We start from the raw sequence: 21,613 nt of genomic DNA, 5'->3' as shown, positions 1-21,613 counted from the left end.
CAGAGACCCACCAGACAGGGAGCAGCTACCCTTGGGGAGCCCCGGGCGTGGGCCCTTCAACCATGGGTCTCTAAGCACGCGGAAGGCACAGGCGAGGCCAAGCAGGAGGCTTGGGGTGAAGGGCCTGTTGGAGGCTTTCTCATCATTTGGGGTGAGAGGTCATCAACGTCACACTGGAAGAGAGAAGGGACAGATGCCCAAGGTGGGACAGATGGGGAATCTGAAAGGACCCGATGGGGAGGAAGGAGACAGCGGGGCCCCTGACAGAAGCAGAACACACGTGCAAAGGAGGACGAGGTAGAAAGAGAAAATCAACTCCAACTTGTTCTATTTGGAGCATTTATGCGGACACAAGGGTCCAAAACAGGGTTTCTCAACCTTGGCACGATGGGGTTGACAGTTCTCTCTGGTGGGGGCTGTCCCCTGCCTGGTAAAACGTTTAGTGGTATCTAGAGCTAGATGCTTGCAGCACCTCCTCCAAACCCTGAATCGACAACCAAAAATGTCCCCAGGCATTGCTAAATGTCCCCTGGGGGAAACTCAGCCCAGGTTGAGATCCACTGGGCTCAAAGCAGACAGATGCGAGTTTAGGGGCAGTGCTTGCTGAGTGGTGGGATTGCTACTGGTTTGTGTTTTATGCTTTCGATTTGCATTTTCTCTAATAAGCATGTATTACGTTTGAAACAAACATTAAAATGTATTGGAAACTCCTGAGTCTGAGGTGCAGGGAGGAGACGCAGAGGGGATATGTAGCAGGTGATCGGGGTGTGGCCTGGTCTGGAGGTGGGGATCTGGCATCATCCATAGACGGTCCAAGAAAGAAAGGCTCAGTAGGACAGTCCAGGCTGCATCCTCTGCCTTCATTTGGGGGCAAAGAGAGAAGCTGCGGAAAGGAAACAGCCAAAAACATGAGCGTTCCAAGAAAGGAGAAAGACCAGGAGTGTCCAATGCTGTGAAAAGCAGAAGGAAGATGGCACTTCCCGTGGGAAAGGCACTGCTCGCGTTCCACGTGGCTAGTATTTGACTCACACAGCAACCCTACTGGTATTCTGCAAGTGGAGCAACCACGGCACAGCCACATTACATGAGCCACCCAAGGTCATCCACCGGAGAACCGCAAAGCCAGGAACTGAACACGGCCCGGCCCGGCCCGCCCTAGGGTCCGAGCTCTTAACCACCGGTGTATGTCAAATGCCACTTGGGTGTCGAGGAAGATGAAAACAAAGAAAAATCTTTGCATTTAGCATTTGCTTACTGGTGATCTTTAGGAAGGCTATTTTAGGGGAAAAGTATGGGGCAGGGCAGGAAGCAGAGTCCATCTGCAAAGATTTCAGGCACATGCTGGGACTGGATTTCAGAGACGCTGCCACAGTGTGTTCTCTCACCCCCAGGGCAACCAGAGCTCTGCCTTCCATTAGCCTGGCGCACATAGCCCATGTGCCACTCAAACAGCAACACCTGCGTGTGGCTGATGGGAAAAGTTTGGGCAGCTTGGGTTAAGGACAGGCACATGACCAGCAGCGCAGGCAATGCAGTGAGTGCGGATGACCGCTCCCCGAAGGATGGCAGGATAGGAGGGTGCTGAGCACGCAGGACAGAGGGCTGTGCCCTGTCTGCAGGGCAAGGGGAAGAAGCCAGAAGAAAAGGAAGGCAAGACTCAAGAGAGCAAAGGGAGCAGGACCCATCCAGGAGAGAGGAAGACTGGCCTGGAGAAAAGGCGGGGAGGAAAGGGGAGGTGAGGGCGAGGCCATCTCGAGGGCAAGAAGAGCGAAGGTGAGAAGGCTCATGTGCGATAGCCCCAATCTCTGGAACAGCATAAGGCAAAGAATGAGGGGTGCTGGGTGGGGTTCAAGGTCATGCAGAGAGTAGAGAAACTCAGAGATAAACGCTTAGGCCAATGTGATTTATGAGCGGGGGAAAGCCAGATGTGCTGAGTGGCAGAGGGGGCTTGGGAGAAGGGAGAGAGCACCAGTCAGCAGCAGAACCCTTCAGCTAGGACCTGCCATCATCACCCCGCCATCGTCCCGCCATCGTTATCCCACCATCATCCCACCATCATCCCCCCATCATCCCGCCCCTTCCTTTTCATCAACTAAACCATTCTGGTCCCAACCTCAGAGACAGAGCTTCCCAAAAAAGACCATCTGAAGGCTCATACGTGTTCCCAGTGGGGAAAGTGGGGATCCCAGCCCAGAACTGTCTACACCACAAAGCCCTATGGGACACAGTTTCTCTCCTGAGTGGCCAGACCCCTCTGATACCCTCCCCTGCCCTTGAAGGAAGAACCAATCTCTTGAACTGGCAGCCATGAGGCACAGGAAGAGAAGGGCAGCGGGCACTCACGTTTCTCTTTGCTTCAGTGCAAAGAGCCGTATGATGAAGAGTCTTGGATCTATAATAGCCGACTTCAATTTTCTTTCTTTCTTTCTTTCTTTTTTTTTTTTTTTTTTTTTTTTTGTCTTTTTGCCATTTCTTGGGCTGCTCCTGCGGCATATGGAGGTTCCCAGACTAGGGGTCAAATCGGAGCTGTAGCCACCGGCCTACGCCAGAGCCACAGCAACTCAGGATCCGAGCCGCATCTGCAACCCATACCACAGCTCACGGCAACGCCGGATCCGTAACCCACTGAGCAAGGCCAGGGATCAAACCTGCAACCTCATGGTTCCTAGTGGGATTTGCTGATCACTGAGCCACGACGGGAACTCCCAATTTTCTTTTTAAAAAACCTTCAAACTATACTTTCTGGATTATTCCAAGACTCCTCCTGTCTCGAAATACAAGTGACTCAAATATTGTGCTCGTGGCTCTTCTACTGTGGCAAGCGGGTCCTGAATCTGGCTCTCAGGAGGTGCCTGTGGGTGTGCTGAAGGCAAGAGAAATTGTAGAGCCAATTCTAGGGCTTGTGCAACAGTCCCGGGGGCAAGGCGTGCGTGCAGGTCTCCAGAAGAGTCCCTTTCAAGTTCAGCCCACGCTTGTCCTCCCATCACACCCACATTTCCTGAAAACTCCCCACTGGTGGCCTCGCTCCAGCCTCCTCTAGGATGACGGGGCCGTGACCTATTCATTCTTGTGGTCACAAAGTTTTCCCCCGGAGATTTAGCTTGTTTCCTTTTCTCCATTTCATTCCAAACCCAGTCAGTCAATCCTCCTTCTGTGCGTCCACGTTTGGTTTGACAGTCGGTCTCTAGCTTTGGGGAAACGCTCCTTTCCATTCAATTTCCCTCCTCTCGGGCACCTGGGTCACAGAACATCAGGCCCTTGGGGTTTGTGTCCCCCTTCCTGGAAGGCGCAGGAAAGCCCTGCACACTTACACACGGTAACCACCACACACAGGGCAGGGAGACGTGGCACCCTCGGATTGGATGTTCGTTTTCTGTAAACTGGTGGATCAAGAACTGCTTTATTACAATTTTTTTTAATTAAAAACATTTTTTTTAAAGAACTGCTTTAAAAAGCTCCAGGCCCTCTCCCCTGAAGTATATTTTTGGTCTTTTTAGGGCTACACCCATGGCATATGGAGGTTCCCAGGCTAGGGGTCCAATCGGAGCTACAGCTGCCGGCCTACACCACAGCCACAGCAACGCAGGATCTGAGCCACGTCTGTGATCTACACTGCAGCTCATGGCAACGCTGGATCCTTAACCCACTAAACGAGGCCAGGGGTCAAACCCACATCCTTATGGATACTAGTCGGGTTCTTAACTCACTGAGCCATACCAGGAACACCTCCCCTGATGTATTTAAGGACAAAACTTTGCAGTAAGTTCCACAAGGTTCCAGATACTCTGCCACCTGCAAACTGTGTATCCTGCCTCTCAACAGAGCTTTGCTGCTCCCTCTGAACCCTCTTTTACAGTGTGGAGCCCTGACCAGCGGCCACTTTATTTTTATTTAAAGATTTTTAAAATTTTATTTTATTTTTTGGAGCTGCGCCCATGGCATGAGGGAGTTCCTGGGCCAGGGATCAAACCTGCGCCACAGCAGTGACAATGCCAGATCCTTAACTGCTAGGCCACCAGGATTCCTCTGGGGCCACTTTTAATCCTGAGGTGTTCTTAAGATGTATTAACTGTAACTTGGCAAAATCACAAGTCTCCTACTCCCTATCAAAAGTAGCTAGCAGCACACCCTGGCTGTACTATCCCGGTTAGTTTGAGCTACTTTTTTTTTCCCTCTGGGGCACCTCTGCTCCTTTAGCTCATTTCCTTACCGGTCAGTGACAGCACACATGGAAGCCACCAAATCTGAGACTGTATCACTCATGAGAAGCTCCCCACAGCTTTCTCACCCTACTTCAGCCTCCCCTCCCCTAATGCCTGCATTCCAGAAAAATCTGCACCTTCTCTCTCTCTTATGGCTACACCCACGGCATGTGGAAGTTCTGGGTCAGGGACTGAATCTGAGCTGCAGCTGCGACCTATACCATGGTTCCGGCAATGCCAGGTCCTTATTAACCCACTGCGCGGGGCCAGGGACTGAATCTGTGCTTCCGCGGTGACCCAGTTCTCTGCAGTCTTTGCCCCTGTGCCGCAGCGACAACTCCATGAACCTGCTTTGTGAACATACAAAGGAATGAAGTGGACGCTCTGAAGAGCCGACAAGAACTTTCTGGTCCATTGATGGTTGGGCAGCAGGACCTATTCGGCTTTAAAACAATCTAGTGATTGGAATTCCCTGGGGCTCAGTGGGTTAAGGATCTGGTTTGTCACTGCAGTGGCTCAGGTTGCTGCTGTGGCGTCGGTTCGATCCCCGGCCTCAGAACGTCCTCATGCTGCGGGGGCAACCAAAAAAAAAAAAAAAAAAATCAGGGATTCTGGGAATCATACCTAACACATGGACTAAAAAATTTCTTCGGCCAGGAAAGCACACAGTGGGAGCAGCAAGGATGGCCTTGGCAGCCTTACCCGGAGACGGGCAGCAGGAAGGCAGCGTCCAGGTGGGGCCAGGCGGCGGGGAGCTGTGGGTTCCCAGGGGCAGCGTGCCTTACAGTATGGGAGCAAGGCCTCTCCGGACCCAACACCTCATTAATTTCCAATTTGGAAACTGGGTCCACATCAACGCCCCGTCCATTACCAGGGCCAGTGGCAGAAGACAAAAGGACAAAGAGTTTTTCATGGAAACAGTAAAAAAGCCACGAGGAGCTTCATAAACAGAACCTTTCACAGAAGAATCCTGCCCTTCCTCTTCCCTTGTTTAATCACAGGATTTGGGTCAAGCCCTTTCTGCAGGCGGCGAGTTTCCTGCATATACCCTAGGACACGCTTGTCTAGAAAGTCAGATTAAATACTGTGCCAACACCGACTAAAGACACCCGGCTCGGAAAAATAAACCTGGTTAGAACGGAGCAAACACGGTCCACCCCAGAACCCGGTCCCAGGTGGACACTGGGACCTCCTCTGCCAAGGCAGGACAGGAAACCGTGTGGCAGTGCAGAGCGCCTGGCCCTGCTCGGTGGCAGAGCTCTCACACCCACGGCCTTTTAAAACCTCTCCAACACGTCTGCGAGAACTGCATTATTCAGCCCATCGGACAGGAAGCAAAGAGGTTGGCTATTTGAGAAGAGTCATGCAAACTCCTAAGTGGTAGGCAGGATCAGAGCTACCTCTAAGGATTTAAGACTCCAAATCTAGTGTTATTTTTTTTTATGTTTCAGCTGAAGGTTACGAAATAGACAGAGATAGACAGTGAAGTAAAGAAGATAAAATACTATCAACTTTCTATATTTAATAGATACAAAGTCATTTCCATTCAAATGTATTTCAACATTTATCTTCTAAAAAATGGCAGTGCCTCGTTCCTCATTAAGGAATCTCTGGCTCAAAAACCTGCTAATGGGGTTAATTTGTAATTTTAAGTAATTAGATGTAAAATCACTTGTGCAGCAGCTCTGGGCTTCTGTGTATCAAATGTTTGGTTCAAAAAACTTATTTATAAAATAGAAACAGACTCACAGACATAGAAAACAAACCTAGGTGACCAAAGGGGGGGAGGGAATAAATCAGGTGTCTGGGATCAATCGGTATAAACTACTGGATGTAAAATGGACAAACGCCAAGGTCCTGCTGTAGAGCACAGGGAGCTATATTCGCTATCTTGCAATAACCAATGATGAAAAATATGAAAAAGTATATATATGTATATATACGTGTATATATTTGTATAACTGAATCATTTTGCTGTACACCAGAAACACACCCAATATTTCAATACAAACAAACAAAAAACGGATCAGGAGGAAAGAAACATTTTTCTGATTGGAACAAAACCAGGCTGTTGGGGTGGCCAGGGGTGGGCGTGGTGGATTTCGGCCGCTTCTCATAGCTGTGAACACGGGGCCACACTCCGCGGGTGGGGAGGGCACAGTGGTGAAAGAAGTTGAAGGTGCCAAGTGGAACGTGTCTGAGAGGGGACTGGGCAGAAAGAGCGGAGCCTGAAGACACCTAGGAGAGCCCAGGGCGGCCTGTCTGCGAGGCTAAGGCGCTGGTGACTGCAGGGGGCACAGGCAGTGTCGGGGGCGGAGTGTGTGGGGCTGGTGAGCAGTGAGCAGGGGTCTCCTGCTGGGCAAGGAGAAAGTGAATTTTCACACACTGAGTGAGGTACGGGGAAGCCATTCTGGCTGCTACATGATTTAACTTGAACTCTACAGTGACCTGAGTGGCCTGTTTAGTGGCCTACGGAACGTGTTGCACATCTGCCTTTACCAAGACGGAAAAGGATGCCTTCATTAAATCAAAAGTAGGGGATGTCATCACGCACAGAGAAGCCTTAATGGAATTTACCCGGCGAGCCTTAGAAGGACAGCAACCAGGCTATCAGTTTCCTGAACTCAGAAGTATCTATGATGAAAAAAGCAGTCCCACAGAACTGCCTGGCCCTTGTTATTTTAACAGCCACTTATGCTATAAGCTATACTAAGAGCTGCTTTTTAATACCTGACGGATCTTCTAATGTGACTCCCATGACGTAAAAGAAAAAAAAATCAAATCTCTCTAAATGATTCCCTTCCCGGTTTAGGGGAAATATGGCGAAAAGGGTTTGGTTCAGGGGGCTCTTGGTTCAAGTCTCTGCTAATGATGTTGCGAAGTCGCTGTTAACCGGGCCTCTCCTATACCTGCTGGGAGAAGGCTCCTCGAGCCTCGAGCGAGGGCCAGACACTATTCGGGCCCTAAAACATATCTAGCTTCAGCAGCAAAAGGGCTTCACTCCTCTAACTAGGGAGACTACAAGGCCCATTCTCAGGAGGAAGGCGGGACAGAAGAATGACCTTTGGCCCTGGAGCTCTCAAAAATGAAGAGTGAAATACCTCGGTGGTGGGGTTACTGTGTAAGCAGATAGGGTAGGGGGGCCCTGGAGGAAAAGAACCAGACCTAACTTTCTTAACCTAAGAGAAACCATCTTGGGCCTGAGCCATTCTGTCACCCGAGCCTGGCCACAATGCTTGCCCCTGCAGAAGAAGAGGTCTCAGCAGCCGATTTTAAGCAAACAAAAGAAGGTAAAAACCAGGCCAGGGAGCGAACTTAATTAGATCAGAGACAATATATCAGCTGTAAAGACTCCCAGTTCAAAAAAAAATGTAATTGCAATGTATACATCTAAGGATAACCTGACCCCCTTGCTGTACAGTGGGAAATAAAAAAAAAAGAAAAAAAGAAAAAAAAAGATTACTGCTAATCACAAAAAAAAAAAAAAAAGACTCAAAGTTCAGTTTCAAAGGTGAGTACCCTAAGCGCATTCTTGAGCTGCTCTGCACAATTCAACCCCCCTCGAGGGCTCCTCTACCAGATGAACTGGAACCTAAGGAATGACGTTGCCCTTTTCTGACCCTCGTGACTTCAATCAACTAGAACCTGGGCTCTGTCAACCTTGGCCCCAGTTCTGTGCTGAATTCTCCTTTGCTGAAGCCCCTTTACGAGTATGCATGAACCCTTGGCTTCAAACGACCCCAATTTTGCTGTTCAGGGAGACACTGTTTTGGGAAAGATCCCTGGTGTTCTCCTTACTTGCTGCAAGTAATAAATCTTTCCTTCTCCTGCTCTTTGGCTTGGTTGAGTCTTTTGGCTCAACACCCACCAAGAGGCAAACCCGGTTTTTGGGTCACAGGCCTACCAGTGACCAAAGAGAGCTGAGGAGGGCGCATGGACAACAGAAGACCATGTGTTTGCCAGCTATTTTAGTTCGTAAGGCAGTTTACTCATGTGCTAGAATTTTCTGGAAGGTTTATTTGTGTAGCATCAACTGTGTTCTCTTCTACTGTTTCAGGTCACCTGCCATCATCAGCCTAGTCTTCCTAGAAAGGAATAAATTTTCTCCCACCCTTCTAGGTTCTTCCGGCTAGTCTAACAAGTAAATCGTCATGAGACAGATTAACAGGAGAAAATCAAATAAAGTTTAATAACATGTACACATGGGAGGGACCCAGGAGAGCTGGGTAGCTCACTAATATGGCTGAAAACTTCACCTTAACTACCATCCTCAGCCACAGACAAAAGAGGATGTTGGGGGTAGTGGTTTAGGACTTGGAAGGGGAGAAAGGAAATTCGCCTAAACATGGAAAAACAGGAGTTCCCATGGCTCAGTGGTAACGAGCCTGACTAGTATCCATGAGGCTGGGGGTTCGATTCCTGGCCCTTCTCAGTGGGTTAAGCATCTGGCGTGGCTGTGACGTAGGCCAGCAGCTGTAGCTCCAATTCAACCCCTAGCCTGGGCGCATCCATGTGCCAAGGGTGCGGTGTTTTAAAAAAAAAAAAAAAAAGAATGGAAAAACAAATGTTTCCTGGGCCAGGTAGAGACAATGGGACACAGAGTGGAATTTTAACAAACAGATTTTGCCAGGGTCCCTGTCTACTATATCCAGGTCACACTAGTTACCTATGGCAACAGCTCCCTTCCTTCCAGAAACAGGTCCTCTGTCCACATTCTTTAGACAGTCAGGTGGAAGGTCAAAGTTTCTTCCTGCGTCTTGACTGTTTTCAGCTTGAAATAAGCAAAGGGACGCTTTGAGGTGGCAAAGTGTGCTCCCTCCACCATCTCGGCCTGGAGGTGGCCGGCTAACTGCTAAGCCTGAGGGCACGGAGACAAGGAAACGTCCTCAAGGGTCTGCCTTGCAAACCTAGGGAACGGCAGATGGGCCTGAAGGCCCAGACGGGGTTAGGAGACAGGAACTCCATTCCTGAGACGGGTCGCGGGCCCAGCCTGAGCCGTCTTTGGGAGGTGTCCCCTTTCCTGCAGACCGGCCCAGGAAAGACACGATCACAGATTTCTAGCGCCAGTGAGGTTAACTCAGCCCCAGCCTTTTCACAAGACCAACCCGAGTCATCTCCCACAAGAGAGGTCCATCCTCCTCCTAAAGCCCCCTACACAGAAGCATGTCGTTTATTACCGTCAGGGCCCAGGTCCTTACATTTAAGTCAAATCTGTGATAAATAACATCAAACTGCAGGAGAAAAGCTGACTAAATCCCCCCTTTTCTTCTTCCTTTTTAGGGCCATACTCAGGGCATATCGAGGTTCCCAGGCTAACGGTCAAATTGGAGCCACAGCTGCTGGCCTATGCCAGAGCCACAGCAACTCAGGATCTAAGCTGCGTCTGCGACCTACACCACAGCTCACGGCAGTGCTGGATCCTTAACCCACTGAGTGAGGCCAGGGATCGAACCTGCAACCTCACGGTTCCTAGTCAGATTCGTTTCCACTGTGCCACGACAGGAACTCCTAAAAATCATTTTTAATTCTTTGCAAGATAGTCTGATAAATGAGAACTATCTTGTTTTTTATTCCCTGAAAATAATTTATTTTGAATTTTTATTTTAATCCCAAGGATTCCCAGCAAAATCCGTGCTCCGGATCTAGTCTGCTGTAACCTTGAGGCAACCTTAGGTAAGCCTCTAGTTGCCAGGGACCTTCATTAGCAAACAGGGACCCAAAGCGCACAGCAGTCCTTCCTCTGCTCCCAGGCTGTCTCTACAGGTCCGAAATAAAGCAATTCTGCTCCTCTCTGCTAAGAACTAACGATGAATATTCTGGGAACTTTCCCATTATTTTCAGAATCAGCCTTTGAAGCTGCTGTCTCTCGCTGGAGCCGCTTGGGCAAGATCGCCACTGCAGTCAGTGCCTGGGGATGAAGCACGAAACCCAGTGCCGTGTCTCCTCGCCGTGACCTGCAGCCCCAGTCACACGAGCCCGCCCGGGAGCCCGGTCTGTGGGTTTCTGCTGCAGATACTGTGATGGCCCGGGAGGAGCACACCGTTTTACTTTTCAAGGTTCGTGGCATGTCCACGGGTGGGCAGCTGGCGTGGCAGCGGCAGGGTGGGCATGGAAGGCAGTGGGGGGAGATGCCCCGTGGAGGGCCCGGCCCGCGGAAGCAGGTGCCCTTTCCTGGCGTGAGCTGTGTGAGTGAGGCCTCCTCCACCCTGGATGCAGCTCAGGAGGGCTGAGGGGGCTGCAGGGCTACACACGCCTCGCCAAGGGGGGCACCGCTCTAGGAAAGCAGGCGAGAGACAGAACTGTGAAGACAGATGTGCAATTTGCTTTACGAAATCATTTTCGAGCCTTCTGGGGCAGGTGGCCCTGGGCTGTGGGGGAGGGGGCGGAGGCGATTTAAAAAATTAAGAGAGGGCTCTGCTTACAAGGGTGGTAAGATCAGTCGGACATGAGCTCTGTGCACAAGTGGCAGTGAAGTACAGACGACAGGTGCTGCGGCGGTGGCAGGGGCGGAGGGGAAGCGGGGTTCTGACAGGGAGGGAGGGGATCCTCCCATCGGAGCATCTTCTCAGACACGCCACGGTGCCCCCTCCCCAGATTTCGGTGGGGACGCCATGCTTCACTCTCCCCAGGCTGGTCCTCTCCTCCCAGTGGGAGCTAATCTCCGAGCTGGGGTTTGGGGCCTGACTTCCCACGTCCTCTGTGCCCTCTTTTTCTCTTTTGTCTTTTCTAGGGCCGCACCTTGGCATATGGAGGTTCCCAGGCTAGGGCTCGAATCGGAGCTGCAGCTGCCGGCCTACACCACAGCCACAGCAGTGCCAGATCCTTAACCCACTGAGCAAGGCCAGGGATCAAATTCGAATCCTCATGCATACTAGTTGGGTTTGTCACCTGCTGAGCTGCAATGGGAACTGCCTCCTTTGTGACTTGATTCCAAAAATCTGTCCATTCCTTCCTCATCTTCCACATCGCCTTTTCTATCTGCCTTCCCACGCAGCTCACAAACATACAGCAATATATCTCCCCTGTTTATCAAAAAAAAAAAAACGGGAAAAATATCTCAAAGTATGAGCTCCTGTTGTGGCGCAGAGGAAATGAATCTGACTAGCGACCATGAGGTTGCAGGTTTGATTCCTGGCCTCGCTCAGTGGGTTAAGGATCCGGTGTTGCCGTGAGCTATGGTGTAGGTCACAGACACGGCTTCGATCCTGTGTTACTGTGGCTGTGGCGCAGGCTGGCAGCTGTAGCTCGGGTTAGACCCCTAGCCTGGGAACCCCCATACGCCATATGCTATGGGTGCAGCCCTAAAAAGCAAAAAAAAACAAAAAACAAAAAACACAAAAACAAAAAAAACCCCAAAACCCCTCAAAATAATTCTTATTTTCAGTATGATGGTAATATGCATTCATTGTAGAAACCTTTAAAAAACACAGGTGGAAAAAGGAGAAGGGAAAAAAACTATAAATCCACCATCAGGAATTAACTACTATTTCTATTTTGGTGCATATTAAATTCCTGTATTTTCAATACCTTGTGTAGTTTCTGAACAGAGCAAATATTCAATGAATATTTACTAAATGAATGAATGAAGGACAGATAAAGCTTCACAGAAGTGGCATTTCAGCCGAAGCTCAGAGGATCGGTAGGATTCGTATCACTAGGGACGAAGGGAAGGACATTCTAGGAAGTGGGAAAAGCACAGGCAAAGTCTCAGGAGTGTAGCAATTGCCTATTAGGCCAAACGAACCCCTCGGTGGTGACAGGAGAGGCTGGGGTGCTGAAAGATGAGTGGCAGAGGGTCACACCGTGGGGGAGGGGCTGGCGGAGGTCTTTGCATGTCCTGCTCTGGAGATGAGACATTTGTGGCTAATCATCACCCGCTGTCAGCTGTGAGAGGACACTACTGGGTAATAGGGTAACAGGACCAGATTCGGCTTCCAGAAAGTCATCTAACACCACTGGGGAACTAGAATGAAGAGGCCGTGGACAGTCTCTCCCAAACATACCGCGGAAGGATGGCAAGGACCCGGGAGGGGACAGTGACTGTGGTAACAGCAGAGAGAGGACTGATGAGCGCCACTTTGCAAAAGCAGAGCTTAACATGTAAAACTGCTAGCATGTGGCGGATGCGATACAGGCCAGAGACAGAGAGTCTGAGAGGCTCAGAGGATGCTGAGGCCATTGAAAGATCACAGGGCTTAAACTCAGGTTGGAATCGGAGCGTGTTTCGCTGCCTGAAGAGAGAGGTAAGGGGGACTCTGAAGGGGGGACTTTAGCAGACCCAGCCAGCTGGTGTCTCTGCTTTCTAAGAAGGACAACTGAAAGGCACTGGAAGAATGGTGGACCTTGAAGGAAAGGGGACTGGAAGGCAAAGGTGGAGGCTGGAACCACTGCAGTGACAACACCAGATCCTTAACCTGCTGCACCACCAGGGAACTCCTCCTTTTGAGCATCTTGACTGTGAGTAAGAGAGACTTACCTGACACTACATCTCAGGACTAACCGACCAGGGCCACCCCTGCTCCATGTGGCCTCTCGTTCTGGGTAGGATGTCTGAATGACCACAGTACAAGGAGTGTGGTTAGTGTCTTGGCCATGACTGCCCCAGGTCCAAATGCTCACACTTCCTCTTTGGCTCGGTTTGCTAGAGGCCCTGCGTCCCCTCCTGGACCCTGGGCCTTCTTCACACCTGCTCTCCAGTCCCCTTGTGCCAGAGGCTTGGTCACTAGATGCTGCCTCCAGCGGAAACCCTAAAGACCAGTTGGGTTTTCAGAGTCTGCCTCTTTCTAAGTGCTACTTTTATGACCCTCATATTTTAGAAACTCATTAGATCAGGCAGCTTTTTATTTTTTGGGTCTGACTCTGGCAGGCTTAATTCAGATTCAAAGTTCTTTTCTGTTGACACAAGTTAGTTTTCTTCTATGGGCTTTTATCTTCTATTTAGTTAAACTTTTGCAAAAATAAGCATTTATAAAAATATGAAAGTCATACATGTTTTCAAAGAACATTAGAAAATACAAAAAAGTAGGAAAAATTATTCACAGTCTTACTACCCCAATGCAGCCACTACTGGCATTCTCTTTTATTTCCCTCTGGTCTTTTTCCATTCACTTCTTCCCCATGCGTGTTCCCACCCCCACCAAAATATGACGACTGGCATCCCGTCCTCACAATTCCTTCTCTGTATTTCAGATAACGTTTGCCTATTGACTCTTAACGAGGAACTTATTATCAGATATTTAGGAGTCACAAAAACCCAATGTAATGTGCACGACTTGTTTTGATTCCAATCTGGACAAATCAGTTGGAGATAATCTGGGAAATTAATGATGGACTGGGTTTTAGATAACACCAAGGCATTCATGTTCATCGTTAGGGGTCTAACGGCATTGTGGCTATGTGTGAAAATGGCCAAATTTTTAAGAGCCACGTTATCTATCTATCTACCCATCCATCCATCCATCCATCCATCCGAATGAAATGACATGATGTCTGGGGTTTGCTTTAAAATACTTTAGCAAAGGAAAAAAATGTTGACAGTAGTTAAATCCAGGAGACAGGGATGGTGGATTCATTGCACTATTTACTTTCATGTATGATTGAAATTTTTAAAAATAAAAAGTAAAAGATTAAAGTACCCATGGTTCAAAGAGTGAAGCAGTTTAAAGCCTTGGTAGGAAGCACAGCAGCCCTCGGGCCCTCTCCCTCCTCTGCCCCTCCCCAAGGGGACACCTGCCACCTCTGAGCAGACTGTCTTCGTATTTACTGTCACAGTGCTGTATCACCTGCTTGATTACTATGCCTTGACGTTTCAGTTCTAGGCATTGTTCATAATGCCTGACTACAGAAGAAGAGAATTTACTTTTCTTTCCACGTGTACTCCCTGCCCTCAAACACACCCACGTAACCATTCCAGGCCCTCGTCCTCCCAATAAAGTTACCATAACTATAAAGACCATGTACATACTCAGTGTTACTTCTCCTTTCTATACAACCTTTTATTTCCACTGAGATTAATAACTGTCTTGTTTCTTGGGTTTTTTTTTTTTTTTTTTTTGTCTTTTTAGGGCTGAACCCGCGGCATATGGAGGTTCCCAGGCTAGGGGTCTAATCAGAGCTGTGACCCCCGGCCTACACCACAGCCACAGCAACACAGGATCTAAGCCACATCTGCGACCTACACCACAGCTCACAGCAACACTGGATCCTTAACCCAGTGAGTGAGACCAGGGATCGAACCCACAACCTCATGGTTCCTAGTCAGATTCATTTCTGCTGCGCCATGATGGGAACTCCAATAACTGTCTTGTTTTAATTTGCTTGGCTTTTCTGTCTGTTCAGGTCTTTTGCCCGTGTGTCAATTGGGTTGTTGGTTTTGTCTTGCTGTTGGGTGGTGTCAGTTGTTGAGCTGGTAATTTTGAAACCTGGGCTTTGGGATCCAGATAAAGTTCCTGCGGGTTGTGCACTTCTGGAGGGTGGTAAAACGGTGATATTTTGGTGAGCAGCTGAGATTAATAACTGTCTTGTTTTAATTTGCTTGGCTTTTCCACATACTCTACATTAATCCACCCCAAGCATTCCGCCAATTGTCTAAAACAGTGGTTCTCGAACTATGGTCTATGGACTTTTAGGGGCTCCCTGGGACCCTTGTGGGATCCATGACATCAGAACTATTTTCATGATATTACTAAGGCATTATTCTATCCTGATGGTACAAAAGCACTGGTGGGGAGAGCCACTGATGCTCTGGCATGAATCACGCAACGACAACAAATGGCATGAGCGGTCAGGGGTCTCTTTACCAGCTCACATTCACAGGAAGAAAAGAAGCTGGCTCACCTAAGAATGTTCTTGATGACGCATTGAAAGTTATTCCTTTTATTATGGCGCAACCCTTGGGTATTTGTCTTTTTCCCATAAGCAGCGTGCTGAAGTATAGCAGTTGTCTTGAGGAAAAGCAGATTTAATTTTGAGTTGTGAGCTGAACTGACTGCTTTTTTGACATAACACCATTTCTACTTGAAGGACGAAGTAGCGCACAAATTATGATTACTCGGCACCTCAAGAAAAACAACCAACATTATGTTTTGCCAGTGATAAAATCTGAGCTTTTACAAAAATCAAAATTTTAGAAACTTGTATCTGACACATGATATATGCTTCCTAATCCTTAAAGACTTATCTAGCATTGGTAGTGATATTAATAAATGTAATTTTTTACATCACATTATGAAATGTGTCCACATGCAGAAGATCAGCGTAATAAGCCAACATTCTCTAAACGACTTAAAATTTTTTCCAATTTCCAAAAAATTTTGCTCATTTAAAATTTCTTTTCAATTTCCAAAAAATATTTTGCTCATTTAAAAATCCCAGTTACATTCAAATATTGAAATCATTTAAAAGCGTAAGGGTCAGTTTTCATTTCATTGGTCTTGTAAACCAGAAAAGGAGGAGGACACGTCCTCCCTAAGCCTCAAGGAAGGAGACTAACTCCGCCATTTCATCAGTGTTCTTAATTACTCTTTGGGAATAATTAATAAATGACTTAAATTTTTAAATAAAAGAGCCATTCAAAAAGACCAGTGTGTGTGTGTGTGTGTGTGTGTGTGTGTGTATTTTTTTTTTTTTTTTTTGGTCTTTTTAGGGCCGAACCAGCGGCGCATGGAAATTCTCAGGCTAGGGGTCGGATCAGAGCTACAGCTGCCAGCCATGGCAACTCCATATCCAAGCCATGTGTGTGACCTGCACCACAGCTCATGGCAACGCTGGATCCCTAAGGCCAGGAACTGAACCCTCATCCTCATGGTTGCTGCTCAGGTTCGTGACCACCGAGCCACCACGGCGACTCCAGACCAATGGATTTTAATGCAACCTATAAGAAAGTTCAATCGGTAGTTCAGTTGAACTATTATTAGTCTTCTAGAACCCTAACATAACAAAATAACATAGATTGAACTATTAGTCTGCTAGAGCCCTAACATAATAAAATACCCTAACATAACAAAATAAACAACAACTTATTTCTCACAGTTTGGGAGGCTGGGAAGTCCAAGATCCAATGAGTCCAAGATCACACTGTCTCACCAGTTCAGTGTCTGGTGAGAGCTTGCCACCTGAGGCTGCTGTCATTTGCATCTGCAAAGGGCTGGGAACTCTCTTCACCATCATCTAGGCCAAGGGTCAGCAAAGGATGGCCTGTGGGCCGCCTGCCACTTGTTTTAAGTAAATTTCACGGGGACGCAGTCATGCTCATTATTCAATATCGTCTTCTTTTGTGCTACAACAGCAGAGTCAGCAGCTGCGACAGAGACCAAATGCTATAAAGCCAAAGACATTCACCTACGCCACAGGAAAAGTTTGCTGACTTGAGATCTGGGTGATGTTTTCACTTCACTGTGTTGGTTTATTTGTCTTGAATCCCAGGTGTTCCTCCTTCCTGACTTACTCTCTCCTTCTGAAGAAGAAAATCTTCTGGTAGCTTCCCGAGAAACGGCAGGGGAGAGGTACGTTCTTTGGCGAGCTTGCACGTCTGAAGATGTCCTCTCCTCTGCTCTCATCTTATTGCCAGCGTAGCATCACTGTCATGTAGCTTCGAGGGTCATAAGAGAAGAGTCTTAGGTTGTTCCGAGTTCTGGTCTACTGTATGTGACTCTTTTTTTCCTTCTTAGACGCCTACAGGATGTTTTCTTTGTCCTTGGTGTTCTGAAATTTTATGACGATGTGGTTTGGAGCCGATGCGGCTCCATCACTGTGCCGGCCAGTGGGCTCCTGCAGTCTGGAAAGTTACATTCCCCCGGAAAAGGGCCATGTCCCTGGGGGATTTTGTTAATGATTTCTTCTCCCTCTTCCCTCTGGTGTCTGTTTCTGGAAGGTTCACTGAATAGACGTTTGATATCCTGGACGGGGCCTCTACTTTTCTATCTGATTCTGGGACAGCGCCTCAACTTTCTCTTCCCGTCGGAAACTTGAGTCTTCTTCATTTTTCCTAACATGTTTTTAATTTCATGCAGCTAATTTATTAAAAAACAGCTCCTCCCTTCTGCCCCCAATGCTTCTTTTTTAAAGTACTTAGATCTTGTAATACAGGTACTCTCTTTAAAAAAGAAATTCTTTGAGAATATAAAAGAGTTTCTTCTCCTTGCACAGTCTGGTTTGTTCTAGTTGCTTTTCTGTTTGTTTGCTTTGGTTTTCCCATTTCCAGGCTTTCCTCTGGGTTGTCTCTTTATGCAGGCAAGTGAAATACTAAGAGGCTGATTTCAGTGAAATCCTAAAAAGCTCTGCTGGTGCGGGTGGAGCTTAGCCTCTGCAAGCTGCAGTGTAGAGAAATACAGCTGAGCTTTTGGTTGGGAAATCCTTGAGGTTATTATCTTTCAATCTTCTTCACCACTCGGATTCCTCAAAGAAAGATTTTCCTATCTTCTGACTCAAGGGTATAGGCTTGGCTACTAAACTTCTGAGGTTGGCTGGGGAAAAAAAAGCTGGGACTCTTGATGCTCGGTATGCCAGCATTCACTCCACCCCCAAAGGAGCTGCTCCCACAACTGTGTGTGGCGTCCCCTAGCTTAGGCATCCTTTACTTTACCCTGTCCAGAGGGTAAATGTCTGGTCCTCTGCTAAGTTATGGGAGGGGTAGGCTTTTAAAATAAACCTTCAACCAATATAGTTGGCTTCCTGTTCACCCACCTCTCCCCCACTTTACAGAGTTACCTGCTGCTGTCAATTTCTGAATTTTTTTTAGGGTTCTGCTGTGTCAACTGGGTTGTTTCTTGGCTTTCTCTGCGCTTGGCTCAGAATTCGGCTTTCTCAGGACTGCTAAGTCAGTTACCACTCATCCATCTGCTTCCCGGCTTCCAAAATTTTGTTGCTGTTGTCTCCTCTCCCATTCTCTTTGTCCTTGTGGGTTTAGGTCTTTTAAAAAAAATTTCTTCACTGTTGTTTTAGTGAGGTTTTGGGAAGGAATAAAAGTAAATGTGGGTATTTGATCCTCCATCTTTATTTGGAAGCTCTTTATAATTAAATATCTTTTTTTTTAACTTCCATTTAATATTACGGCATAAGCAGTTCCCATGTTCTTACATGATCTGTGTAACAACTTTAGTAATTGTACAACATTCCCCTGGGTCGGTACCATAGCTTTACCTAATCATCACCCTGTTTTCAGAAGGTCAGAGTCGTTTCTGTTGGGGGGGAGGGGACTTGTTCGGGGGCCATCTTTCGTGTATCTGTCTCATTTATTCCCACATTTAGGGAATGGCCGCTGACCTTCTCGTCTGTTCTCAGTCCATGGTTTCATCACCTTGTGCCTCGATTACAGCACTACCTTGTGCAAAGTAAACTCATCTTCAGAGGGCACGGTGATGCAGCACTCATCTTTCTCAAGTGTCCCCTTTCTCTGGACACTTCAGAGGAACCTTAACACCTGCAGTTTGTTGGTGGCACTTGAGGGTCCCCAGGGTTTGATTCCACCTCCCCTACCCAAATTCACCACCCTTTTCCCAAATGTCCTCCTTCGAACAGGGTCTGCTCTCCTAACCAGGCACAGACTGCTCCTCCCACCAATGCCAAGCCACACTCACCTTCATTTACACCTGCCCCTGCACTGAGCCTCCCCCACGTGACGCTGCTTACAGAGTTTCTTCCCTCCCGTGACAGGCTGCAAACTGCTGAGGCTCAGTCTTGCCTCCTAAATGGACTGGCAGCTCTTCTCGAAAGTTCTCCTCTCTGGTGCTGCCCTGCACCGCCTTCCTCCCGCCACCCTGGGGCGCCAGCCCAGTGCCAGGAACACTGGGGGTACCCAGCAGGGACTCAATGAATGGAACGGATATACATGTAAGTTGTTACCTTGCCTCTGGGAGTTAGCGTCCAGATCACAGAGAAGGTCAGCTTGTCGGTCATGGGATTGAGGCTGCACAGCTCCTCACAAAGCAGCCTGGGAAGCATGGGGACCACCTGCAACCAGAGAACAGGTCCGTGAGCATCCTCTTGCAAGCCGACCTAACACTCAGAAGGGCCCAGAGGGTGGAGTTTTGGTGAACAGCTTGAGCTTCCACAGCGAGATGAAGATGGAGGAAGCTCTTTTTCCCCAACATTCTGCAGAAAGGCCACACTACCCGATAATTTTCCAGGAGCCTTTAGGAGAGGCTCCAGTTTCATCCTTCTGCATGTGGCTGTACAGCTTTTCCAACATCATTTGTTAAAGAGATGATTCTTTCCCCATTGTGTACTTTTGGCAGCCTCGTCAAAGATTAGTTAGCCATCTACACATAGGTTTATTTGGGGGCTATCTATTCTGTTCCATTGGTTTATGTGTCTGTTTTTAAGCTAGTACCACGCTGCTTTGATTATGACAACTTTGCAGTATAGTTTGAAAGCAGAAGTGCGATGCCTCCGGTTTTGTGCTTCTTTCTCAAGACTGCTTTGGCTCTTCAGGGTCTTTTGTGGTTCTACATGAATTTTATGAGAGTTTTTTCCTATTTTCGTGAAAACTGCTATTGGAATTTTGATAGAGACTACACTGAATCTACAGACCACTGTGGGTGGCACAGACATTTTAACAACACTAATTCATCCAATCCAAGAGCACAGGGTATCTTCCCACTCATTTGTGTCTCCACCAATTTTTGTTTTCATCAATGTCTGAAAGTTTTCACTGTATAGGTCTTTCACCTCCTTGGTTAAATTCCCAAGTATTTTACTGGGTTTGATGCAACTGTGAGTGGGACTGCTTTCTTAATTTCTATATCGCCTCTCATGTTAGGATGGCTATTATCCAAAAGAGAAGCAATAACAAACGTTGGCAAGGATGTAGAGAAAAGGGAACCCTTGTACCTTATTGGAGGGATTATAAATTGGTACAGCCACAAGGCAAAACAGGATGGAGATTCCTCAAAAAATCAAAAACCAGAACCACCGTGTGATGCAGGAATCCCACTTCTGGGTGTATATCCAGAAGCAACGGGATTGGTACTTTGAAGAGATACCTGCACTCCCATGTTCCCTGCAGCATCATTCACAGTAGCCAAGACATGGAAACAGCCTAAGTGTATTCTGGCAGTTGAATAGCTAAAGACAATGTCACACACAGAGAAATACTATTTAGCCATAAAAGAAGGAAATTCTGCCATGTGAGACGACATGGACGAACCTGGAGGGCCTCACGACAAGTGAAATAAGCCTGGCAGAGAAACACAAATACTGTATGTATCACTTATATGTAGACTCTTTATTAAAAGGGGGGGGGCGAGTTCATAGAAGCAGAGAGTAGAAAGGTGGTTGCCAGAGGCTGGGGAAAGGGAGAAATGGGAAGATGGAGGCCAAGCGGTTTTACACACTTCCTGTTATGCGATGAATGAATTCTGAGGACCCGGGGAACAGCATGGTGGTTATTAGAAGGTATTGTACACTTGAAACTGGCCGAGGGAAATCTTAAGCATTCTCACCCCCCGCACGGTAAAGACTGAACCGTGTGAGGCCACGGATGGGCTCATTATCTTGATCGTGGCCATCATTTCGCAGTGTGTGTGTTTATCAATCATATTGTACACTTGAAAAATACAGAGTTATATTTGCCAACGACTCCTCAACAAAGCAGGGGAAAATAAAAGAATCCAAGGGCTGAGTGTTAACTCGTGACAGGGGTCCATCAGAGTAAAAGTGCTGAATCAGTGCTTCGGCAATTGAAGATACTGCAACCGACCAAATCACAGGTTGGAGCATTAGCAGAATAGTCCAGTGAAACATCACTGGTGGGGCGAAGGGGAACTGGATGAAGGAGGTCCAAAGGTACAAACTTCTGGTTATAAGATACACAAATCCTAGGAATGTAACGTGCAACACGAGAAACAGAATCAACACGGCTGCACATTAGTTCTGAAAGTAAGAGAGTAAATCCTAAGAGTTCTCATTGGAAGGAAAAACATTTTTTTTTTCTCTTTCTTTAATGCTGTAGCTACATGAGATGACGAATGTTCGCTCCACTTACTGTGGCAGTCATTTCATAATGTGAGTCAAATCATTATGCTGTACACCGTAAACTTAACACAGTTCCATACGTCCATTATACTGCAATAGAACTAGAAGGGAAAAGTCACCGAAAGGGCCATAGATCCAGGTTCCTAGAGGAACACTGTGGTCGGTTCATTTTGTAGTTTCCGAAGCCTCCGTTATTTCCTCCTCTTCCTCATCTTTCTGATCCCATTATAAACCGACTCCACGGCATCCCCTCTTCAATTTCTTCAAAAAAGAAATCCGCTTCGCCTTACTTTCAAATGATGACTTAACAGCTCTCCTGGAATGTTATTTGTTTTCTCTAAAATTCCAAAGACAAAATAACAGCCCTACCTGGATGCTCAGTAGATACTTCAGACTTTCCCCTTCCTCCTACCTTTAAATCTATTCCTTTTTCCATATTT

General features: G+C 47.5%; 1 protein-coding gene and 1 non-coding gene across 15 annotated transcripts in view; one reads left to right on the top strand and one right to left on the bottom strand.

Moving 5' to 3' along the window:
* The window catches only part of DIS3L2 (DIS3 like 3'-5' exoribonuclease 2), a 360,467-nt gene that overhangs the window by 76,128 nt on the left and 262,726 nt on the right, over nucleotides 1-21,613 (bottom strand). For all 14 annotated transcript variants that reach the window (XR_014828689.1, XR_014828690.1, XM_084997947.1 and 11 more), the window contains 1 exon segment: nucleotides 19,044-19,151. Coding sequence is in view for 12 of the 14 variants with exons in the window: in XM_084997947.1 (XP_084854073.1) it covers nucleotides 19,044-19,151 (108 nt within the window). In the remaining 2 variants the exon portion in view is untranslated.
* On the top strand, nucleotides 15,611-15,699 carry MIR10391 (microRNA mir-10391). The gene has a single exon (NR_162176.1). It is a non-coding gene; the product is annotated as a microRNA mir-10391 (primary transcript).

This window comes from Sus scrofa, chromosome 15, assembly GCF_054392235.1.
Source record: "Sus scrofa isolate SSC_HxYL_T2T_F1_AM1 chromosome 15, Sscrofa_HxYL_maternal_Yorkshire_Landrace_v2.0, whole genome shotgun sequence".
NCBI lineage: Eukaryota > Metazoa > Chordata > Mammalia > Artiodactyla > Suidae > Sus > Sus scrofa.
The sequence above is the reverse complement of the archived record's forward strand: the minus strand, read 5'-3'. Positions and strand labels throughout refer to the sequence as shown.